Here is a 20,410-nt window from a genome sequence, read left to right as displayed (position 1 = left end):
CCTGGAACGGAACAGGTATTGAAACTGATCCGGTTGATTAAGTAAAATATTCACTCTCTAAGTGACAGAAACACTTGCACTGCCTCTCTGATCTTCTTAAGGGAAAATTCTGGACGTGTGTCTACTTACATTACAGTGTCTTGCTCGAGTTTCAGCCACACCGTTAGAGTAAATGAGCTTGCTTGGCCAAAGCTTAGAGTTGAGGGGGAAGCCGGACAACCTCTCGAGGTGGGAAAGGTGAAGCTGGTGGAATCAGCCTCTGCACCTGGGCGGTGGTCTTGTGCATCACCTTTCCAGCACGTGCTCACACCTGTGGCGAAAATGTCAGTGTATTCTGGCGTAGAGGAACTATATGGACACTCTTGGATACAGAACTTCTGGATACAGGTGAGGAGATCCTCCTGAACCTGGCCGGCTTGACAGAAAGTACTCCTTTCAGGAATTCCACATGTGGCCCTTGTCGGTGTGGTGCTGACAGATTTATATGCCCCTATGTTCTCGAGCCTGGGGAAGTTGCCCTGAGGGGCAACCAGGCTGAGGGAGGCATAAAAGCCTAGGGTGTACAGTAATAACATAGCACCTTTGTGCCCAAGGAGCCAATTCGTCGTTGGTGCCGAGGTTGCCTCCTGATGTAGTGATCTTAAATAAGTAATGATGGTCATGCCGGTGGTGACATTTTTACAGTCCAGTGCCTTGGGTAAGGCTGCGCAGCTTAATGGCACAATGTCAAAGAGGAGGCCAAAGCCTTCACATGATAGCTAGGATTTGGGCCCGTCAAAGTCCTGTAGAAAACCAAAGGGAGAAAGGAAGAGCAAAATCATATGTGAAAACATTTTTATGAAAAATATTATACCCTGACACCCTCCCTGAGGCTCTTAGGATTCCACTTGATGCAAGAAAAGCTTAACAATTACTTTTGCTGGTGAATCTGAATTGCACTGGGCATGGCTTTCTACACTGAATTCAAGTGGCATTACAAAGAGTAGAGTTATAATAACCTTTCTAAAACGGTGTACAGTAAAGACATAAAATACATGTACAAAAAAGAGATGAAAAACAAATCAGGTAGGTTTATAGGGTATAGGCTTCTTTCTTTAAAAAAACCCCCCACATAAATCCAGAGTAACAGTCTACAAGATTGATGATTGAGCGCGAGATCAACCTCGTTCACGTTACCATCGAAGTGGGCTATTTGCCATGTAACTTATTTAAACATACGGTGGCCGAGAGAGCTCAATGTGCTGCAACTGAAGAAAAAAACACATGCAAATAGAAAACCAAACAAATACAGAAACACTCTGCAAAATACTCAACGCAACCAAACACGCTCTGCAAATACTCACAAAGCAACCAAATACAAAACAGGCTGCAAATAGCACAACGCGCTACAACCGAAGAAAACACACGCAATTAGAAAAAACACCAGCAAATTAAGAAAACATATTCATCAGTTTGCCAACACATGTGCTGCAAACACTCACAACGCAACCAAATACAAAAACGGCAATGTTTCAAGGGGATCCCAACAAGTGAGATTGTTTAATGTCTTCTCGTCAGTGGTGTCACCTGAAATTAGATTATTTTTTTAACATTCTGATCTGTACTTGTGAGTATTTGCAGCACGTTTCTATATTTGGTTGCGTTGTGAGTATTTGCAGCTTGTTTCTGTAGGCTATTTGGTTTGCGTTGCTATCTTACGAAACAGGCTGCTTGAGCCAATCTTATTGACTTTGTATCACAGAATCAGAATGAAGAAAAAGAGCAAAAACAAGAAACCCCGTGGGAAATTTTGCCTTTGGTCAACGGTGATGCTAGTTAAACAAAGACTTTCAAGGGGTCGACGTTTTAAAGTACTTTCTATGGGTTCTCCTCATGCAATTGTCTTTTGGTCCCTTTATATCTACCCATCAAATAATTTGAAGACCTAAACAAAACATTTAAGTTTTTGTGATTATAGTTTGTAATACGTAAAAAAAAATAATAATAATAATTTGAATTCAGTGATGTCAGCTTGACGTTTACCCCTCTGGCAGCAGCTGTTACTATGGTAACCTCAGGCAACCGCGACGTATTTTTTACGACTTCTATAACTTGTGTGCCTACTGAGACGTTGTTTGAAAACGCTCTTTGTACACTTCTAAGTAAAATAATACATACGTTTAAGCCCCCTATGTTTTATTTGGACTTTCTTAATTAGCCTGCTGCCCTGAAGCCACCATAATGCGCACCATGAACAAAAGCAATGGCTGTATTGTTTAAACGTCTTGATTAGTCTTTAATGAATAGAAGGAATGTGTCGCATTAAACTAATACAAGCAAATATTAACGGGGAAAAGACACATTAGAGATTCATAGGCTACGTGAGACTGAAAACAGACTATATTCTTACCTCGGCGCATGATGATGAATTCAAGGAGCGCGTGGCCACTCTGAGCAAAGCAGATTATGAGAGTTTGCCATCTGCTCCTGTCCAGAACTTGAACGCTCGATCACTCTAAAACAATTTACCGAAATGCTGATAGATAACATACACGTACATATCCGCCACGAATAAAAACAAAACACCTGTTGGCATCATTGATCGGTCGCTGGAGGAAGATGTCAGTGTTACATTACTGTCTCGATTTAACAAGTGGATCTCTTGGCTCAGGAACGCCACTCGACGTCGCTAAGCAACCCGGCACAGAGTTGCACATTCAGGTGCTGGACTCCGGGAGGGGAAAGCAGGACAAAGGATTAAAGAGAGGGGGGCTGAATGAATGCACTATGTAGGGATGTCTGGGTATTATTATGGTCCATGACGCATGGCTCACTGTGATCACTGGATGGCATTACATTGGCCAAATGTCGCATCCTTCTCTGTGCGTCTTAAACCCACTTGATATGGGCGTAAATGAAACAACCCTTATAAATGATTGGATACGCCTGCTTTAACTCTCAGAGACCCGAGCATGGACATTAATTATATGTTTTGACTTTCTTGGGAAGCTTTACTAGTAATCTAGGATAATGAGATTTGGATACACCTGTGTGACACTCAAGTTTGTGTAATATTTTCTTCACTTCATCGATCCCCTTTAAAATATGCATGCATATTTAGAGGCCTACGGTGCACTTGCTTATTACCTTTATGAAAGTCTGTTCATCTCAGAGCAGTCCTGCATTTTCGGTAGTTTCATTAGGCTAAAAAGTAGAGTCATTAACTGAATGGGCTTTGTTGTGTGAATAGCCTACAATTTTATACCCTATAGCCTATGAATCACATAATGTTGCATTTTTACTACACTTATTTTTGTTGGATGTAATAATATTTCAATCAAAACGTTGAGAATTAAAATAATGACCAACTTGGGAAATTTGTTCCAAAAATAGACAAAAAGTAAAGGTTAGGCATACAGCACATATACTGTAGGCTATGTACATGATACATATAGCCTAAATTTTAACCTAAATATTAAAGTTAATGATTGTTAGCATAGTCCACTCATTCACATATACAAGTTTAAAGGAATTATTGGCCATGCATGCAGATGAATGATAATTTAATTTTCATCACAGTTTCTAGGTTCACTTTCAAAACCCATCAAATCAAATAATGTAAATGAAGCAATGATCACCGGATACCAACCTACTGCCGCTCCTAAGGCTTCTGATACTGCCGCATGTCCAGGAGCTCATATATGCAGGAGCTCATATACGGCCTGTTTATGCAGCAGATGTAGTTCCGAGAAACATTCAACGTCAGTGTTAATATACTGATGATAACGGCATCATCATTTTTAATTTATCGGGAAATTGGGTATCATTTCGTCATCATGACATGATATAGGGCTATAGTGTAGCCTACAACGAGGCTAAAGGCGCACCGGGGTAAAAGGCGCATTTAATTTTATTCTCTTTTAAACCACTAGATGGCACAAAAATTTAACAGCCATTTTTGATGGTATTTGGAGTAAAAAAAAATGCTCCTACTGTTGGGGTGAAAGGGTTAGTTCACCCCAAAATGAAAATTCTGTCAGTAATTACTCACCCTCATGTTGTTCCAACCCCGTAAGACTTTCGTTCATCTTCGGAACACAAATTAAGATATTTTTTATTTAAATCTGAGAGCTGGATCACTCCTCCACAGGCTTCTTAAGGGATCTGGAAACTGGCCGGTCCAGAAAAGTTAAAGACATCGTTAAAATAGTCACAGTGGCTCAATCTTAAGTTTATCAAGCGACGAGAATACTTTTTGTGCGAAAAAAAAAAAAAAAAAAAAAAAAAAAAAACCACTTTATTCAACTATTCATTTCCTTCTCTGTGGGCCTCGAGATTTCACGTAGTGAAACTGTGCAAAGCTTCTGTGTTGTATTTAAATAATAGGCTTATGTTGAACTTCTAGTCACTGTATTAAGCAGTACATAAAGTATTGAATGAAGCGTTTCTGTTGTTACATGAAAACATCTGTTTATTTAAATATAGCATCTAATCCACTTCATCTGTGATGTGTATGCAAACAGCGTCACTAAAGGAAGCAGAAAGTACCGTATCTGATTTCACATCTTCGTTTTCAACTCCTCCCTTGACTGCCATTGGAAATATCCCAGATCAGTTAAATCCAGCCACAGACGAAGTCAAACACACCTGAATGCAACAGACCTAACAAACGCTGGGCGCTTTTGACATCTGTAAAGTGACGTGCAGAGCTTTTGGACTCGCAGCATTATGGGATTCCTTGGCAGTGATATCAGGTTGCCAGATATGGAAATTTTACTAAATATAAGAGACAGCAAACCACACAATAGAGTTATACATGATTCAAACAAAAGTCTCCTATTTGAAACTATTTGTTATCTATGGGAAACATTTAAACAGTTGCAACTATATTTGTAAACAAAGGCAGTCCTACCACTTTTTAATTAAGTGCTTCTAATGACCTTAAGCAGCTTAGCTCACTTGCCTAATAATCAATAAACTCCATCAGCTGTGTCCAGCTGTAGGAAGACTTTCTCTGTGGATCTGAGGAACAGCAGTTTATTTCCCCTGCTATGCTGGACTTGTTCACATAAGAGCTGTGATTAGTTTCAGGGGGTCTTAAAGGTTTTATAAATATTTTCATGCTGGTAAATTTTGAGTAGCTTAAAGAGATAGTGAGGATAGACTGAGGATTGTGAGGCTTAGGAGGAGGGCGTGGAGGTGGTGTCGGATGGTAAGAGGAGAAGGCGAAGGGATGGGGTTAGCAGGTGGCGGAGGAATGGTGACAGACGGACTACGAGACCCCGGCGGCGATGATGGTATCCGTCCGAATGCACAGATCCAGAGCCCAGAGACGACAGCCTACGGTGGAGTTGAGGGAGGGAGGAACCAAGGTGGAGTAGAGGCTGAGCGACGATCGACGGAGGCGGAGGCGATGGATTCCAGGACGCAGGAGGAGAGCCGATGGAGAGGAGCGAAATCGCTGGCACAGGAGACCTAGGCTATGCCGCGGTGACGATCGTCTGAGTAGGAGCCAGATTGCCCGAGGCGATGCCGGTGTGATTGAGGGCTGTGATGAACCCGAGGGAAAGGGGAGCACGCTACAGCCGTAGGGTTGGAGAAACAGAGCGTAGCGGAAGATCTGCAAATCCGTGACGACTGACCAAGGGGGAGCCGGTGGAACGAGGGAACCCGGTGGAGTCAAAAGGCTGAGGGTGTCTGGTGGAGCCGAAGGTGGGAGGAGCCAAGGTGGAGCTGACAGGTCGACGGGCCGAGCGATGCGAGGAGCCTCCTGAAGCGGAGCCACTGGATCTATCCGCTCAGGCACTGATGGTGGTTGTAGGACCAGAGGCTCGACGTGAGTGCTTGGCATAGCAGGAGTTCATACAGTCTATGGTGCTGTCTAGGAACAAATGCCACTGATGCCGTGGGCTCACACCCCTGGTCAGACACACTGGGTGGCTCCTCTTCCGGAACAAGGGTCCACGCTCTTATCTTCAAGCACTGGCTGACGCGTCATGACGGGTAGTAGCTTTCCGTCTGCGGGGGGCATAAAACTTTCCTCCGTGTACGATGGTGGTGGAACGGGCTCTGGGTCCAGCTGTGTTCCCGAACGGGGGTAGACACTCTCCAGACACCGGATGAAAGCGTCCCTTCAGTTCAGCCCAGAGGTGTCTGGCAGGTCTACGGGGTGATGGTAATTCGCCCCGATCAAGAACATTGACTTCAGGGTCTCGTCGCCAAAGGGCCTGGTGACGACAAGAAAGCAGAATTGTCCAGTGAAGGTTAAAAAGTCCTGGCTCTCACGAGCCAAAACAGAAAATCATACTGCATATTCCATTCCTTTTGGTCAGTTGTTCTGTCACAGGATTAGGATGAAGACTGGATACAAATATAAACATGATTTAATAAAACAAAAAGGCAGACAGGCATAACATAGCATACACAAACAACAACCAACAACCAAAGACTGAAATCAGAGGAACTAAATACACTGAGATGAGTGCGTGCAGGTGTGAGCCAGGAGTACACAGGAGGGATTATGGGAAATGTAGTGTGCTGTGGTGACTGGTCTGGTGACTGAGGATTGTGAAACATAAGTAATTGATGACAGAATTTGTGGGTTGACTATCCCTTTAACATTCAATTCTAATAATGTTACATCAACTATGAGAAATGTGGTATCAAAATATAAGGGTATTTAAAGCAAAAAAACAAACATGTACATTCCGATATTATGATGCATATGTATATCCGATATTCTTTTGCATGTTTTATTTATTCTCATCAGATTAAAATGTAAGATTAAGGCCAATGAAAGTATTTCCAAACACTGACTACAGTTTCATCATGTTTTTCTATTCCATTGGCCTGAAGTAGACGTCAGGTTTGGATTTTAATCATATCGATTTTTCTTAAGCCTGCTGTCTTGCAGCCTCTGCTGCACACAAATGCTGAGAATGTTGAAATGAAGAGCGGTACTAGAATTAGCCTTAGCATTATCTTAGCTTTTGTTCACAGAGATTGCATGCAAATGAGGCTAACACACTATCCTCTGCATTCCAGTTACTCAGGAGACGAACCCTGGCAGTTTAACCCAGCTGTGCGCCTGGACTCTTCTGCTAATTAATGAAGCTCAACAACTACAAAAACAACACAAAGTACTGTTTCCATTAGATTTTTCCTGTTTTTCCCCCCACTTAAATATGTGATGCAATATTAAAAATCCATGCTGGACTGAATAATTTCACTGTTTCCCATATACAGTATACCAAATTAACATAAACCAACATACAAATCAGTCCCGTCCTCCCTGGCTTTACTCACGGGAATCTACTGCAGAAACGTGCCTTTTGACTGTTAAACTGGCATATGGTTTGTTTTACAATAAAATATGGGACATGTTAATGCCATAAATTGTAATAAAGCCTGAAAGTCATATCTTGAGCTTTATGCTGCTGATGTGCAGTTCTGTGGTATTTTCCCCCAGGGTTCCATAGTGAAATCCCTGTCCTGCTGAGACACATATGATTATATTAGCCTCTTACTCCCAGTGCAGGAAGAAAAACCTGCCATAGTTTGGCAAAGGGGTACAGAGAGTGCTCCAGTTGTATATTTCAGCACATTTCAGCAATGTGCTTGCTAAATCTGGGTTAAATGTTTTTTTGGGGTTTTTTTTTTTTGTGTGTGTATTGTTATTTATTTATTTACAGTGTTTTTATCTATTTAATTTTTCTTGTGGCACAACACATCTATCTTTTATTATATATTAAAGCTTTTGACATTGTTTTGGGATTGCAGACATGCTAGTACTGTGCAAAAGTCTTTGGAACATTACTATTATCTCACCATCATTGAGTCCGTCTGTGTGATTACATGAACACAAAAATCTGAGACTAAATCCAGAAGAACTGTGGCAATGTCTCCAAGACGCTTGAAGAAACCTTCCTGAAAAGCTACTTGAAAAACTATGTGGAGCGAGATGATCTGAGGCCTGAGCAAGTAAAAGCTGTTTTAAAAACAAAAGGTGGTCACACCGATTTGATTTAGTTAACATAAGTTAACTGATAAATAAAATCTATTTATGACATTATTTCTGAAAGCATCCTCAATTTACAGCATTTTTACACAAGTGCCTAAAACTATTCACTGTACTGTAGCTTTGCAGGAAGGATTCTTCAAGCGTTTTGAAGACGTTGCCACAGTTCTTCTGGATTTAGTCAGTCTCAGTTTTTTTCTGTTTCTTCATGTAATCACAGACAGACTCAATGATGGTGAGATCAGATCTCAGTGTGGAGCATACCGGCTGCTCAGACTTTTGTGCATACAAAAATCTCACTGGATTATTACAATTAATGGCAAAATGAATGTTAGGAAATGTAAACTGAAATTTCCTACTGACACACTACAGCAAAATATGTAAACTGGCTTAAAACCATTGTTTTTGTGTGTGCGAAAATACTAACATGCCTAAGACTTTTGCACAGTACTTCGTTAACTTTTAGTTAACTAATAGTTAACATGAACTATTAACAACACATCAAAATAATTTATTAATCTTAAGGTGATGATACACAGGGCAACTTTTTGAGCAATGTTGCTGGGAAATCTTGCCGAGCGATTGTTGCTTGGGTACTTTTCCATTGAAAATGGCCAATAAATTTCTATCTGGATAATTATATCGGTCGTGGGCCCTGTGTCTCATCTGGTTGCCCGTTGACGGCGACATTGCCCAGCAACATTGCTCAAAAAGTTGCCCTGTGTATCATCACCTCTAGTTGATGTTAATTTCAACATTTACTAATACATAATTAAAGTCAAAAGTTGTATCTGTTAATATTATTCAATGAATCTGTGCTAACATGAACTAACAATGAACTGTTGTATTCTTATGAACTAACATTAACAAAGATGAATAAATACGGCCACGAATGTATTGCTCATTAATGCATTAACCAACTTTAACTAGAACCTTATTGTAAAGTGTTGCCGTTTTGTCAAAGTTCAGTTCAAAATTGTATTTGTCACATACACAACAGTTCTCTACGCTAGAAATGCAGAGAAATATGCAGTCCAGTCCGCACTTTTTTTGTTTTGTTTTGTTTTACTAGTTTTTGTATAGTTTCATTGTTTGTTTTTTGTTTTTTTTATGAGGTACAAATACTTTGTCAAATGCTTCTTTTCAGCACATCTAAATCTAAATGCTTTAATAATTGAGGATACATGTTCCGAGATTGTAAACAAGCTGCAGAGGGAAGTAGGGGGAGCAGAAAATGTGGGCGATGTGCGCTTCAAGACAGCTGTAGTGCTTGGAATCCCTGTTGCTGTCAGTGAAAAAGATGGACATAGAGGGACTGTGCCAGTGCATCATCTCTCAGATTGCTCCTCTCCTGTGTAGCGACATGGTTGTATATTGAGTTGTCAGATGTGACACTCCAGACACCCCATGCTGGCTCGGAGTAAGAACTGGAGATCACTGGGAAGTCAAGTCACAATGGGCTCTGGAGTGTTCGGTTGCCGCACACACATACAGTCAGTCATTCAGCTCACTACGCCACAGGGGGGTGAGATTTCAGCAGACACAAACACCCGCTCTGGTTGAAAGCATGGACCGAATTACAAGGAAATAAGGTACAGAAGAGAAAATACAAAGGAAAATCTTAATTATAAATCGTTTCATTTTATGTAGTCAAAACCATATCTATAAATTGTGCTTCCTAAGAAATCCCTATGAATCCACACATTAGTTATTTATTGTGCTTTATGCTATTTTATGAAGGCCTCCCCCTAAAGAGTTCTCAAGTGCTACTAATTCAAACCCAGATGACACCCCAAACTATTTATAAAAGTGCACTAACCAAATTAATGGTTCATCGAATCTAGAGTAAAACATTTAAGTGCAAATAAACGTGCAAGTGTGACCTGCTAATGCTCTCAATGAGCCCGATGCCGTCTGATCCATTTTATCCCGTGTATTAAGGGGATGGTGAACTTGCCTTTTACAGGGACGACAATTAATTGCTTTTGAGTGATCTACCAGTTACATTTAGTGTTAAGTAGTTCTAAAATTGAAAAAGGCTATTCTGCTGGAGATGAGTCATTATCTGCCTCAGTAGAACGGTGGAGACATGGTGCGTGAAGAAAGGAGTAAAAGAAGGGTTTAGATGGGAACTAACCCACTTTACTAATACGATAAAGATGACTAATGAGATACTAATACTGGAATTTCTGATAGTTTTACATAATGTCTTATAAGAAGACTTTTTATTTACCTACTCTATTCTGGGTTTAAAGTGTTGTGCAAACTAAAAATAAAGCTTCATTCATGGATGTGAAAAGCAAACATTAAAAACATTGGCTGTGAAAATTGTTTGTGATCTAAAACATTAAAGGGATCATTTATCCAAAAATTTTGTCATTATTTACTCACCCTTGTGCTGTTACATTACATCATTCTGTTGAAAACAAAAGAAGATATTTTGTAAAATGTGTCAGTGCTTTAATTGTGTCAATACAAAACATACATTTTGTACCTGACAAAAGTCCATATTTGGAAGATTTTTTTTCCCATCCAATTATAACCCCATCAGAATGCTACAGCATTGCATTATACAATCATTTAAAAACAATTAAAAAGAATAAAAAGAAAGAAAACATTTAAAATAAAAATCAAATTTGAAATAAACTGGGAGTTAACAATAATAAGTTTGGTTAACCATAACTTGAACTCTCTTTAAAGACCCAGGACTTCAGGGAATGTAGGGTAGCTCCATGCATCTTCTCGGGGTCTCAAGAGGGACAAGCCCAAAGTTGCCTTCTTTGCACATTGTCAGGAACCGGATCTACACACTTCCTTCTCTCTTTCTACACACACATATCAGGACCCCGTGATGTCTCTCGCAGAGACATAACCGGCGTCGAGGGAGCAGGAGACCTGTGAAAGGCCATTACCACAGTGTGGCCCAGGCCATCAGCACACTAAGACCCAGGAGAGTGACCCTGCTCTCACACTGAGAAATAAATTGGGTGGACTCACTGACAAAAAGCCATCAGGGCCCAACTGCACACATTAGCACTTCACAGATGACGCCAAGCACACCCGTGCCACCAGTCGAACTTTGTTCCCATGGCACATCGGGGACACCAAAACATACAGTACCGCTCAAGAGACACAGTAGTTTGGCGCATGAAATGACCAGGAAAGTTGGTCTATACTGCATTCAACTCTTCAAAACCTGCAGCTGAAGATGAGCAAAATGCCTTTGCTTAGATCAAGAGCCTAGTCACCATCTTCAAAACATGAGTTAAAATGAGCTGAATCGAAACAATTCTTTAACATTTTGTACCAACTTAATTTCATTTTGTTCAAACCACTTGATTTCGTCAAATTTAAGTTAACTTAAAAAAAAGAGAAAGACTTGTTAATATTTAATATTCAGTTATGCTGGAGAATTTCTATTATGTTTTGTGATTACCATTGTTCAGAATAGTGACGCTTGTGCTTAGGCTGTTGGAGGCGACATTAAAGGTGATTACACAGGGCAACTTTTTGAGCAATGTTGCTGGGCAATCTTGCCGAGCGATTGTTGCTTGGGCACTTTCCCATTGAAAATGGGCAATAAATTTCTATCTGGATAATTTAGGTCAGTCATGGGCCCTGTGTCTCATCTAGTTGCCCTTTGACGGCAACATTGCCCAGCAACATTGCTCAAAAAGTTGCCCTGTGTATCATCACCTTAAGCCCACAATCTCTGTTGCTTCACTCAACTACCGACTAACGCTAAAGGCTGCGGTCTTTTGTGTCCTTGCTAGTGCAAATTGTATTCTGCAATTCATTTGCTTTGAATTAGCCATTATGCCTCCATTTTGCCAAGTGAGCCAGGACTGTCACTGGTGCACCTTCAAAAAAAAAAAAGAAAAAAAAAGAAGGTTCATGACACCCCTGACTATATAACTTAGCCACTCCTTTTTTTATGTCAGTTCATACAGTTACCAGGAAGCATTAAACAGATGTGAGCAGGACAGAGGTCATTTCAAACAGACTTATCAAGATCAGCAGTTTAACTAATATGTCTAGAATAGATCGATTAATCTAAAATGAGCTTAACTTTGAACTAAAGCTTTATGGGGAACATCAAAATTCCCAATTGGACTATAAGACACTTTCCCGCTCCGGTTCCAAATTGCACCGACGGGATGATCCATAAATTGACATAATGGAGAAATACAAATAGTCTGGCATATCCGTGCATATTCCTTGGCTTAGGTTATACCGGGGCCTCCTCTGAGGGTCCAACCTCAGTGAAAACCCAATTACAGCAGCTCCACATTGCAGCCGCATAACATGGGAGAGCGGAAAGAGTTAAAAGAGCCATTACAAATGCCATGGAGCACTTTTAGCGTCTCGCAAGGTTAATGATAACGGTACTTGGCAGCTGAAATGCTCAAGTAGCTTTTATTGTATCATAATAATGAATCAATGGCATAAAGATAAAATAAAATAAATGAACTCCGAAGTCAATGAGTAAAATGTATGTGCCCCAGCGCAAATAATAAAGAAAAAAGTGGGGGGAAAAATTCTCCGCCAACGGGGCCCTCTTTAAGTAATATCTTATGATGTCATCTTCTTGAAAAATATTTGCCTGCAGGTCACTGCTCTCTGTTTTAAAGCCTTAAACGCTTTTGCTACAGAACATTAAATGTCTCCCCACATTATATGATACATATTAGCGGCAGATGATTTTACTCACACAATGCCATCTCACTATGTAGTGCTATATCTTTTTTCAAGCCTGTATACAGGAAACGGCCCCGAATAGCCTTATTATTTAATCTCCTTTGGCAATATTATTATTTATTTGGATGTAAGAAAAAAAAAGGTTTGCTATTTGGGTACCATAAGTGCTTTCCTCTTGCTGGTGTTTGTATCTCTTGCTCCTCATGTGTGCTATAGGAGAGACAGAGTGGATGCGGGCTTACCGTGAGGCTGTGCTGATGTTAGGAACGTTGTCTTACATCAATGTGTCTGCTCTAAAGCCTCAGGGCATAGCGGCTGATTACCCTCTGAGTGGACATGCCTCAAACGCTGCATCAAGTTGTCAAGAACTTTCTGCTCATCCACCATTTTTCTTCCCCTTTCCGACGCAATAATATTGTAACCACGACAGAATGAAGAGTGGCCACGTGAAGATGTCAGCGCAGGAAAAAAAAATGACAGACTGCTCTTGAGAAGAAAAAAAGTCAAGTAGCCAAGCAGACTCTATTGCCTGGATACCAGCATTCTACTCATCAGTTGTTATATTCACAATTTTCTTAATCCAAGTGTTTTGCTTATTAAAAGTACTTATTATAATAAAAAATCTGTAAAATGTACAATGTTTTTGACAAGAGTGTGACCAAGAGTTTCTGATTTGTAACCGTTTGAAAACTCTCACTTGACCAATTTGATATTTAAAAAAGAGCCAAAATGGAAGTTAAAGGTTAATGGTATATAATGTTATATTGATATAGTGTATTATAAATACACTACTAAGTATGGGGTCGGTAATTTTTTTTTTTAATGAAGCCTGCATTTATTTGATGAAAAATTAATAATATTTCAATCTTATTGCAATATATTCTAAAATGTATGTTATTCCTGTGATGGCAAAGCTGAATTACTCAAGTCTTCAGTGTCACATGATCTTACAGAAATCATTCTAATCATTAAACATTTCTCATTATTATCAGTGTTGAATTTCGAGAGCATATAGGCGTATTAATGTACTGATGAACTAACACAGTCTCATCCCAAGACGTCATATGACTGACGCTTTTGACCATACGTCAACATCCGACGTTTTAGGGTACCCTTTAACGTCAGTTAGATGACGATCCTAGGGCGTCATCTAACTGACGCTTTACCTTTAGCGTCAGTTAGATGACGCGGGTAGGTTTAGGTCTGGGGTAGGGTTAGGATTAGATAGCGTCATCTAAATGACGTTAAAGGGTACCCTAAAACGTCGAATGTTGACGTATGGTCAAAAGCGTCAGTCATATGACGTCTTGGATGAACAACAGTTCCTCAAGTTCCGAAATGGCCTGAACATTTACCCCACATCATGGAGTCTACAGAAAAAAGTCAAAACCACAATGCGTTAAAACTGAAAACATGTTCTCACACAGTAAACACAGCCCGAGTCAAAACTGGAAGCATGTTTAATATTGCTCTACTATTATCCTGAAAGGCATAATTGGAGTTACACATCTGAACTGATCGTAGTTACAGAATCATAGGTCTCTCTTTTTGCATTGAACAATATATATACAATGTAAAATAAATACATTTACACAAATGGACATATTGTTTGGAGCACACTGTAATGATGCACATCACAAAAATATACAGTTAATAGTTTTACCGATGTGGAGCACATCTAAAAACTACAGACATGATTCTCACTACAGGTTGTTTCAGGTTGAAATATATCATTATCATATTGATCATAGAAGCTTCTCAAATGCTCTTTTATTCTTTCCCCTTCCTTTTTTTCTGGATCGTGTCCTTTCCCTCACTGGTTTCTGTGTTAGACTGCCAGGAAGCCTAGATGCGTTTGGCAGACGCGTCGATGCATGAATAAATACAACCAACACCTAGAATATCTTCAACATTGAAAAATAGCAGTTGTTTGTACATTTGCTCATCATTAATCCTTAATTTGCAAAATAGTCCAATAGATACAGCATTTGATCACTAATTGAATAGCATTGTACAACAACTGTACGTCGTACCGTTATATTGCTTTAAATAAGAAAATATCTCTAAAAAAAAGTCATTGTGGGTACGGATTAATTACACTTTGATTTCAATGCTGGATAGATGAGTGTTAAAAGACAGTAAAATTGTCTTTAAATGGTTCGAGAGGTCCGTGTACCATTTTGTCCAAAATTACACAGGACGTGTAATAAAAGTATTTTGTTTTTCATTTTGTGCACTAAAAGCAACTTGGAAAAAATGCATATCTGAAAGACTGAGTGCAGATCAGGACCACTTGCTCTCGTTTTGAATGAATTCTTACAAAACTGACCAGAATTAGAAAGCTTAGCCGGTTTCATATCGCTTCGTTTCCTTCGTGATCACCTCAGAGTAAAGACAACACAAAAAAAAGGAAGGAAACAAAATTTGAGAGAAAACCGCACCTCATCTGCCAGGAGTTGATCACGTGAAAAAATTTAAAGTCTTCTTAACAGCAAGACCCCAAATCTGCCTCCTCCCCCCCACCCAAAAACACATGTTTTGCCCATCTGATGAGTTGCCATGAGCGATAAGATCTAGTCACGTCACACTAACCTTTCCAAAGCACAATCTATTCAGAGTTTTGAATAGCTAATGATAGATACAGTGTATTTATAGAACAAGACTGAGAAAAGCAACAAAGAAAACCATCGTTCCCCGTTCGTTTAAAAAAATGATCTGTTCTTGCAGATTTTTTTCCGTAATTTTTATTAAGCACACAAAGTCAAAGTGATAGTTTTGAAAACCGATCTTACACCAAAACAAACAAAAATGTTTCTTCCCTTTGCAACCTTAAAGAGTCAAGATATATACCAATGGAGTTCAGCATGAAGGCCTTATGTACAGCATTTTGTTAAAAGAGAAGTAAAATCAGAAAAAGAGGGGAAAGAAAGAAAAAGAGGTACTATTTTTGCAACCTATGATATACAGTGTTAGTCTACAAGATCGGAGTTACACAGATGGTCTCTTGTACATATAATGCACCTCCTTTTAAATATTCACTTATATATCAGCATAGATTATATTGATCGTTGATCTAGCGTTAACTAGGAAGAGTCTATTTTCAGAAGGTTATTTGAGAACCCATCATCTTGCTCCTGAGGATTCATACATCCAGTATTGTCTCTAATTCTACCCTGTCTCTAAAAAAATGAACTAAAATTAGAAAAGAAAGAGAAGACAAACTGAAACAGCGAGACCTGCGATCTCCACGGGTAGTACACTACATCTTTTGCTTGTGACAGAGGAAAGGGGAAAAAAACTGAGATGTTTCAGAAAAAACACAGCAGACATGAAACACCAAGAAGCTGAACTACATTTTTTTGTTCATTTTTCATTCTTTTTTTTTTCTTTGATCTGTTCCAATAAAATGTCTTAGGTTAGATTTTTAATCTGTTCATTTACAATATACAATGCTTAAGAATATTCAGAAAATACCCCATACTAATACTGACATATTTCTGATGAAGGCTGTGGATCGCTTGCTTTGATACTTGAGCCTCTCTGCTAAAAATGTCATTTGGAAGAAGATTACATCACGTGTATGATATCTCTGGCACTAAAAAAGACAAAAAAACAAAACAAAACAGGACCATCGTGAAACTAAATCTACGATGATTCTCCGTCTTCCCTAAGTGCTATTTCGCTTAAAGTTCAAATACTGCTTCAGTATGAAAGAACGCCAATAGAATTTCGAGGCTGAAGTTAATATATATGCATATATAATTGACTTGAGATAATGGTTATGGTCCTCCTGGCCACATCGTGTATGTAATGTATCATCTTATGACAAGCACAGACAGAAACGCGAAAGCTTCTGGAAATTCGTTTTCCCAAGTAAGTGTGGCACTGAGAAAAAAAAAAGCAAACAAAATTGCATACATATACACCTCCACTTTTTTTAAACATCTATTGCTTAGAGAAGATAGCAGGTTTTCATCTTCATGGTTCGTAAATCGCGCAACACGGTGGTCGGTAGAAAAACATAACGATCTATTATTAACATTATATGAAGAAACATTGTGTTTGTTGACCATACCATATATTTACATCCTTCAGTACAGTACAAATACACTTGAATAAAAGATAATAAAATAAAGTCAATAAATAAATGAGTCTGTTCCTTGACCACTGCGATTCATCTTTGCTCAGTATTGCATGAGAGACTAAAGCTTCGGCTATTCCCTGAAAAGATTGAAATGAAATCATTAAAAGAGGCTAGACGTGTTTGGAAGACTTGAAAGAAAAGGACAAGGGAGTGACACACACATGATCAATCCGCATGGCTACATAATGGTGAGGAGCAGCTTCTTCAAAATCTCCGTTTGGCTATCGCGTTGTCAAACTGCTCCGAGGACCTCTAATGTAATACTGCATATAGTCACTACTCTTATGGTAAAGAGGGTCGAATCCTTCAGCAACATGGAAGCTGGACGGTACAGTTTGGGGAAAGTTTCTCTTGCTGGTGTCCATTGGGTGGACCTCCTTCCTTTGGCAGGGCTGGTCTTTCTCGGCTCCAGTAATTCTCTTTTGAAAATCAACAAAATGTTTCAAAAGCACAAAAAAACTCAGCATCAGATTTTCGAGAAGAACAAGTCAACGGCTGGTTTCAAGTCCCACTGCTGAATAATGAGAGCAGTCATTTTTTTCCCACTTCATATTTTTCTCAATAATCACATTTTAAATCATTCTTATATTTACGTATCATTGTCAGTAATTAGAAGTACCATTACGGTTATGTTTTTAGTTATTATTTGATAAAGTTTATAGACAAAGGTTTCACGAACAGCGGCAGAGAGTTAGTCAGTGTCTGCCCGGTGAAGGGGCGGAGTCAGTGACGTACCCCCTCCAGCTCTCTGTGGGTATAACGCGGGCCGGGGGGGCGGAGTTAGACCTTGGCCTCCAGCAGCTCCAGAAACAGTTTGTGCATGGGCACTTTGCCGTCCTGTTTGATGCTGTAGAAGTGCTGCACTGCCTTGGTGGAGGTTTGCCGGAGCAGCGGTAGGGTCATGAGCAGCTTGCCGGCCCGGCGCGGGTCCTCCGCATGCTGGCCCGCCTCGTAGTCCTGCAGGGCCTCGTGCAACACGTCCTGGAGCTTCTGCACAGCTTCCACGTCCTCTATATGCATGGAATCTGGAAAAACAATTATTCAGCGGACAACGATGAGCTGCTAGAAATAACTTCAGGGAAACACAAATTCTGGTTTCGCATGTTCCTCCAGACCCAATCAAACAATGAATCACACATCATTTGATTTTTTTTTTTACTATGACATGACCAAAGGGGTTAAAGTTTTAGCAATATGTAAAGGTATAAGACATGTTAGTGTCTAGTGGTACAGTTTTCATTCATCATTAAAAACTATATATATATATATGTGGAAGTTGAATTCAAAATTCACTTGGCTCAAAAATTAAAGCAGGCCCCCTTTAGTTTAAACAGGTATGGCACTCCCGGTCGCTAGTCGTACGGGACTTTTCTTTTCTTCCTTTTTTTCTTTTTTTTAAATCCATTTCAGGCTGACGGAGACCTGAGGATGAAGTCCTGGCAAAAGGAAAGGGATTAAAAGAATGTGACTCATGGTTTTTTGCCAGCCCTAAGCTCATTCTCCAGTGATTAAAGACACACTTGAGTGTTAAACGCTGAGACTGTCCTCGGCACGTGTTTACAAGCCTCTCTATGGGACTGATGAATGGCACGGGCGACAGAAACAGTGTTTGGAGGAGAGCTGATATGGCACTTGTCTAAGCGAGAGAAACAGAGGCTCGAGTCAGGAAACAATACCTCAGCCTGACTGGCATTGTCTGCCAGAAATGTCAAACAGGCTGCATTTGCATTTGCACTCGTTAGTACAGCATTCACGCCCGTTCACCGCGACAGACGTGCCTCTGAGAACGCAATTAGTCTCAGCCAGCTACTATCTTTGCTGTGTTGTGCTCCAGTGGATAATATAGTTGCACTTTTCCAGCTAATCCAAGCATTGGATTCTACTACGCAGTGCTCTGATGGTTTTATCACATCACAATGGTAAAGAAAGTGCTTTGTCTGACTTGCTCTTTATAGACTGACTCCACCAACAGTATTGACTCGGTTTTCTACTGTGGCGTGTCAATCCGATCCCGTTGCCTCCGGATAAAATGTCCAAATGCACGCTGGCTTTTGGCAAAGATGTCACAATCAATGCATTGCCTCGAATCAATTGATACGTACACGTTAAATAATAATTGTATGGTCAAGTATTGATAAAAGTGAGACCCTGTGAGGTTCCTCTATTAGTAGAGAGCACCATCTGTCCTTTGGGCTGGCCAGCGGGACAAACGTCAGCCTGCTTCAGGCTGCGATTCGATATCCTAACCCTTCAGTGTCTGGAGCCCATCTAGAATTCAGACAGCGAGGTCTCGTCCATCAGTCACATGGGCTTTGGCCATCTGAAAAGTGACCTGTGATCCGACAGAAATCCCTGGCAGGAAAGTGCTTACCTGCACCTTTGCACACAAGCTGCCCTATCAATCTCACCATCACTGCTGGAGGCGGCGGAAAAACTCACTTTTTTTTTTGCACACTATTTGTGCCTTAAAATTTACTATCAAAAAGACACTTCGCTAGACTCAAATTTGTCAGGATATCCTAGAATGACACTGGAATGGCTGAATTGGTTGAAGATATAAAGAGGTCATGGACTGCTTTACTGATCCATTTACTTGCATGTTACAAAAGAAACCATAATGAGATAAACTGCAACGTGAAGCTTTCAAATAAATAGGAAAAAATGTCACTCTGACATCGATTGCTTAAGCAATACTGAGTCTATTGAAAGACTGTGAAATACATTGGATCTGAGTGGAAATACCCAGCACCTCAGGGCTTTAGAAAATGGTGGAGTGTATCATTTTTTTTTTGCAGCTGTCTGAAACACTCTGCTCTCCACCAAAAAAAGAAGTGACAAAATGGCTCACCTTTGAAATCGGACATGATGCATGCCTCTCCTGAGAGAAGAGTGCAGAGAAAAGCCGCAGAGAGAAAGTCTCGATAAATACAGAGAATGACACCCGAGAACGAGAGGGAAAAAACAGATCCAGGGCTAGCGTTAGTCTAAGCATCAGGCTACAGGAAGTCTCATTGTGTATGCCTCAGATAAAAAAAGGCGTAAACGTGGACAGAAGACGACATCAGTTTTAATAAATCTACCACTCATCGATCACTTTTACCTGTTTTTGGCAGGTTGACACGCACGTCAACAAAGCGAGATGAACTGCTAATCGTCGAATCAATTAAAAATGAATTTCTCAAAAGAGTCACGTGCTCTCTCGCTCTCTCAGGGGTGCACTTTAGGCAGAACGGCCCCCGGTGTCTGCAGGCCGGGGCCAAACTCGCGAGCCGTCACCCGCAAGCGAGCAAGAGCAATCTGCTTTTTCATTTTTCAGCATGGCCAGGCCCAGCCGGAGATTGATCGTCACATATGGCCCCAGAAAACAAACTGTCAATACCTTGAGCGCTGGAGAATTTGAACAAATAGCCGCCCTCCCATTCAAGCTGCTCATTGCGTCCCATTTAACAGATTTTATTGACAGTTTCCTTCTTGTAATTAAAGGGAAAACTACTGGCCAGCAACCAAGATAAAGTTCAAAGATGGGGTCAACACAAAGGGAGCCAGAGGGCCATGGCGTGACTGTCGATGGC

General features: G+C 40.3%; 2 protein-coding genes across 11 annotated transcripts in view; both read right to left on the bottom strand.

Annotated features, from left to right (window-relative positions):
- The window catches only part of ush2a (Usher syndrome 2A (autosomal recessive, mild)), a 236,098-nt gene extending 233,381 nt beyond the window's left edge, over nt 1-2,717 (bottom strand). Inside the window, exons 1-2 of the mRNA XM_056234074.1 lie at nt 2,390-2,717; nt 130-782 (exon numbers count right to left, since the gene is read on the bottom strand). Of these exons, the coding sequence (XP_056090049.1) occupies nt 130-662 (533 nt within the window). The 5' untranslated portion in view covers nt 663-782; nt 2,390-2,717. The remainder of the gene's footprint in view (nt 1-129; nt 783-2,389) is intronic.
- Nucleotides 2,718-15,410: 12,693 nt separating this feature from the next.
- esrrga (estrogen-related receptor gamma a) overlaps nt 15,411-20,410 on the bottom strand; it is a 186,406-nt gene continuing 181,406 nt past the window's right edge. For all 10 annotated transcript variants that reach the window (XM_056234085.1, XM_056234082.1, XM_056234083.1 and 7 more), the window contains one exon: nt 15,411-17,863. In XM_056234085.1, coding sequence (XP_056090060.1) covers nt 17,619-17,863 — 245 coding nt within the window. In that variant the 3' untranslated portion in view covers nt 15,411-17,618. The remainder of the gene's footprint in view (nt 17,864-20,410) is intronic.

The sequence above is a fragment of the Rhinichthys klamathensis genome, unplaced genomic scaffold (genome assembly GCF_029890125.1).
Source record: "Rhinichthys klamathensis goyatoka isolate OS25496 unplaced genomic scaffold, OSU_Roscu_1.1 h1tg000387l_1, whole genome shotgun sequence".
In the NCBI taxonomy this organism is placed as follows: domain Eukaryota; kingdom Metazoa; phylum Chordata; class Actinopteri; order Cypriniformes; family Leuciscidae; genus Rhinichthys; species Rhinichthys klamathensis.
Note: the sequence above shows the minus strand (reverse complement) of the source record. Positions and strands in the feature narration are given on the sequence as shown.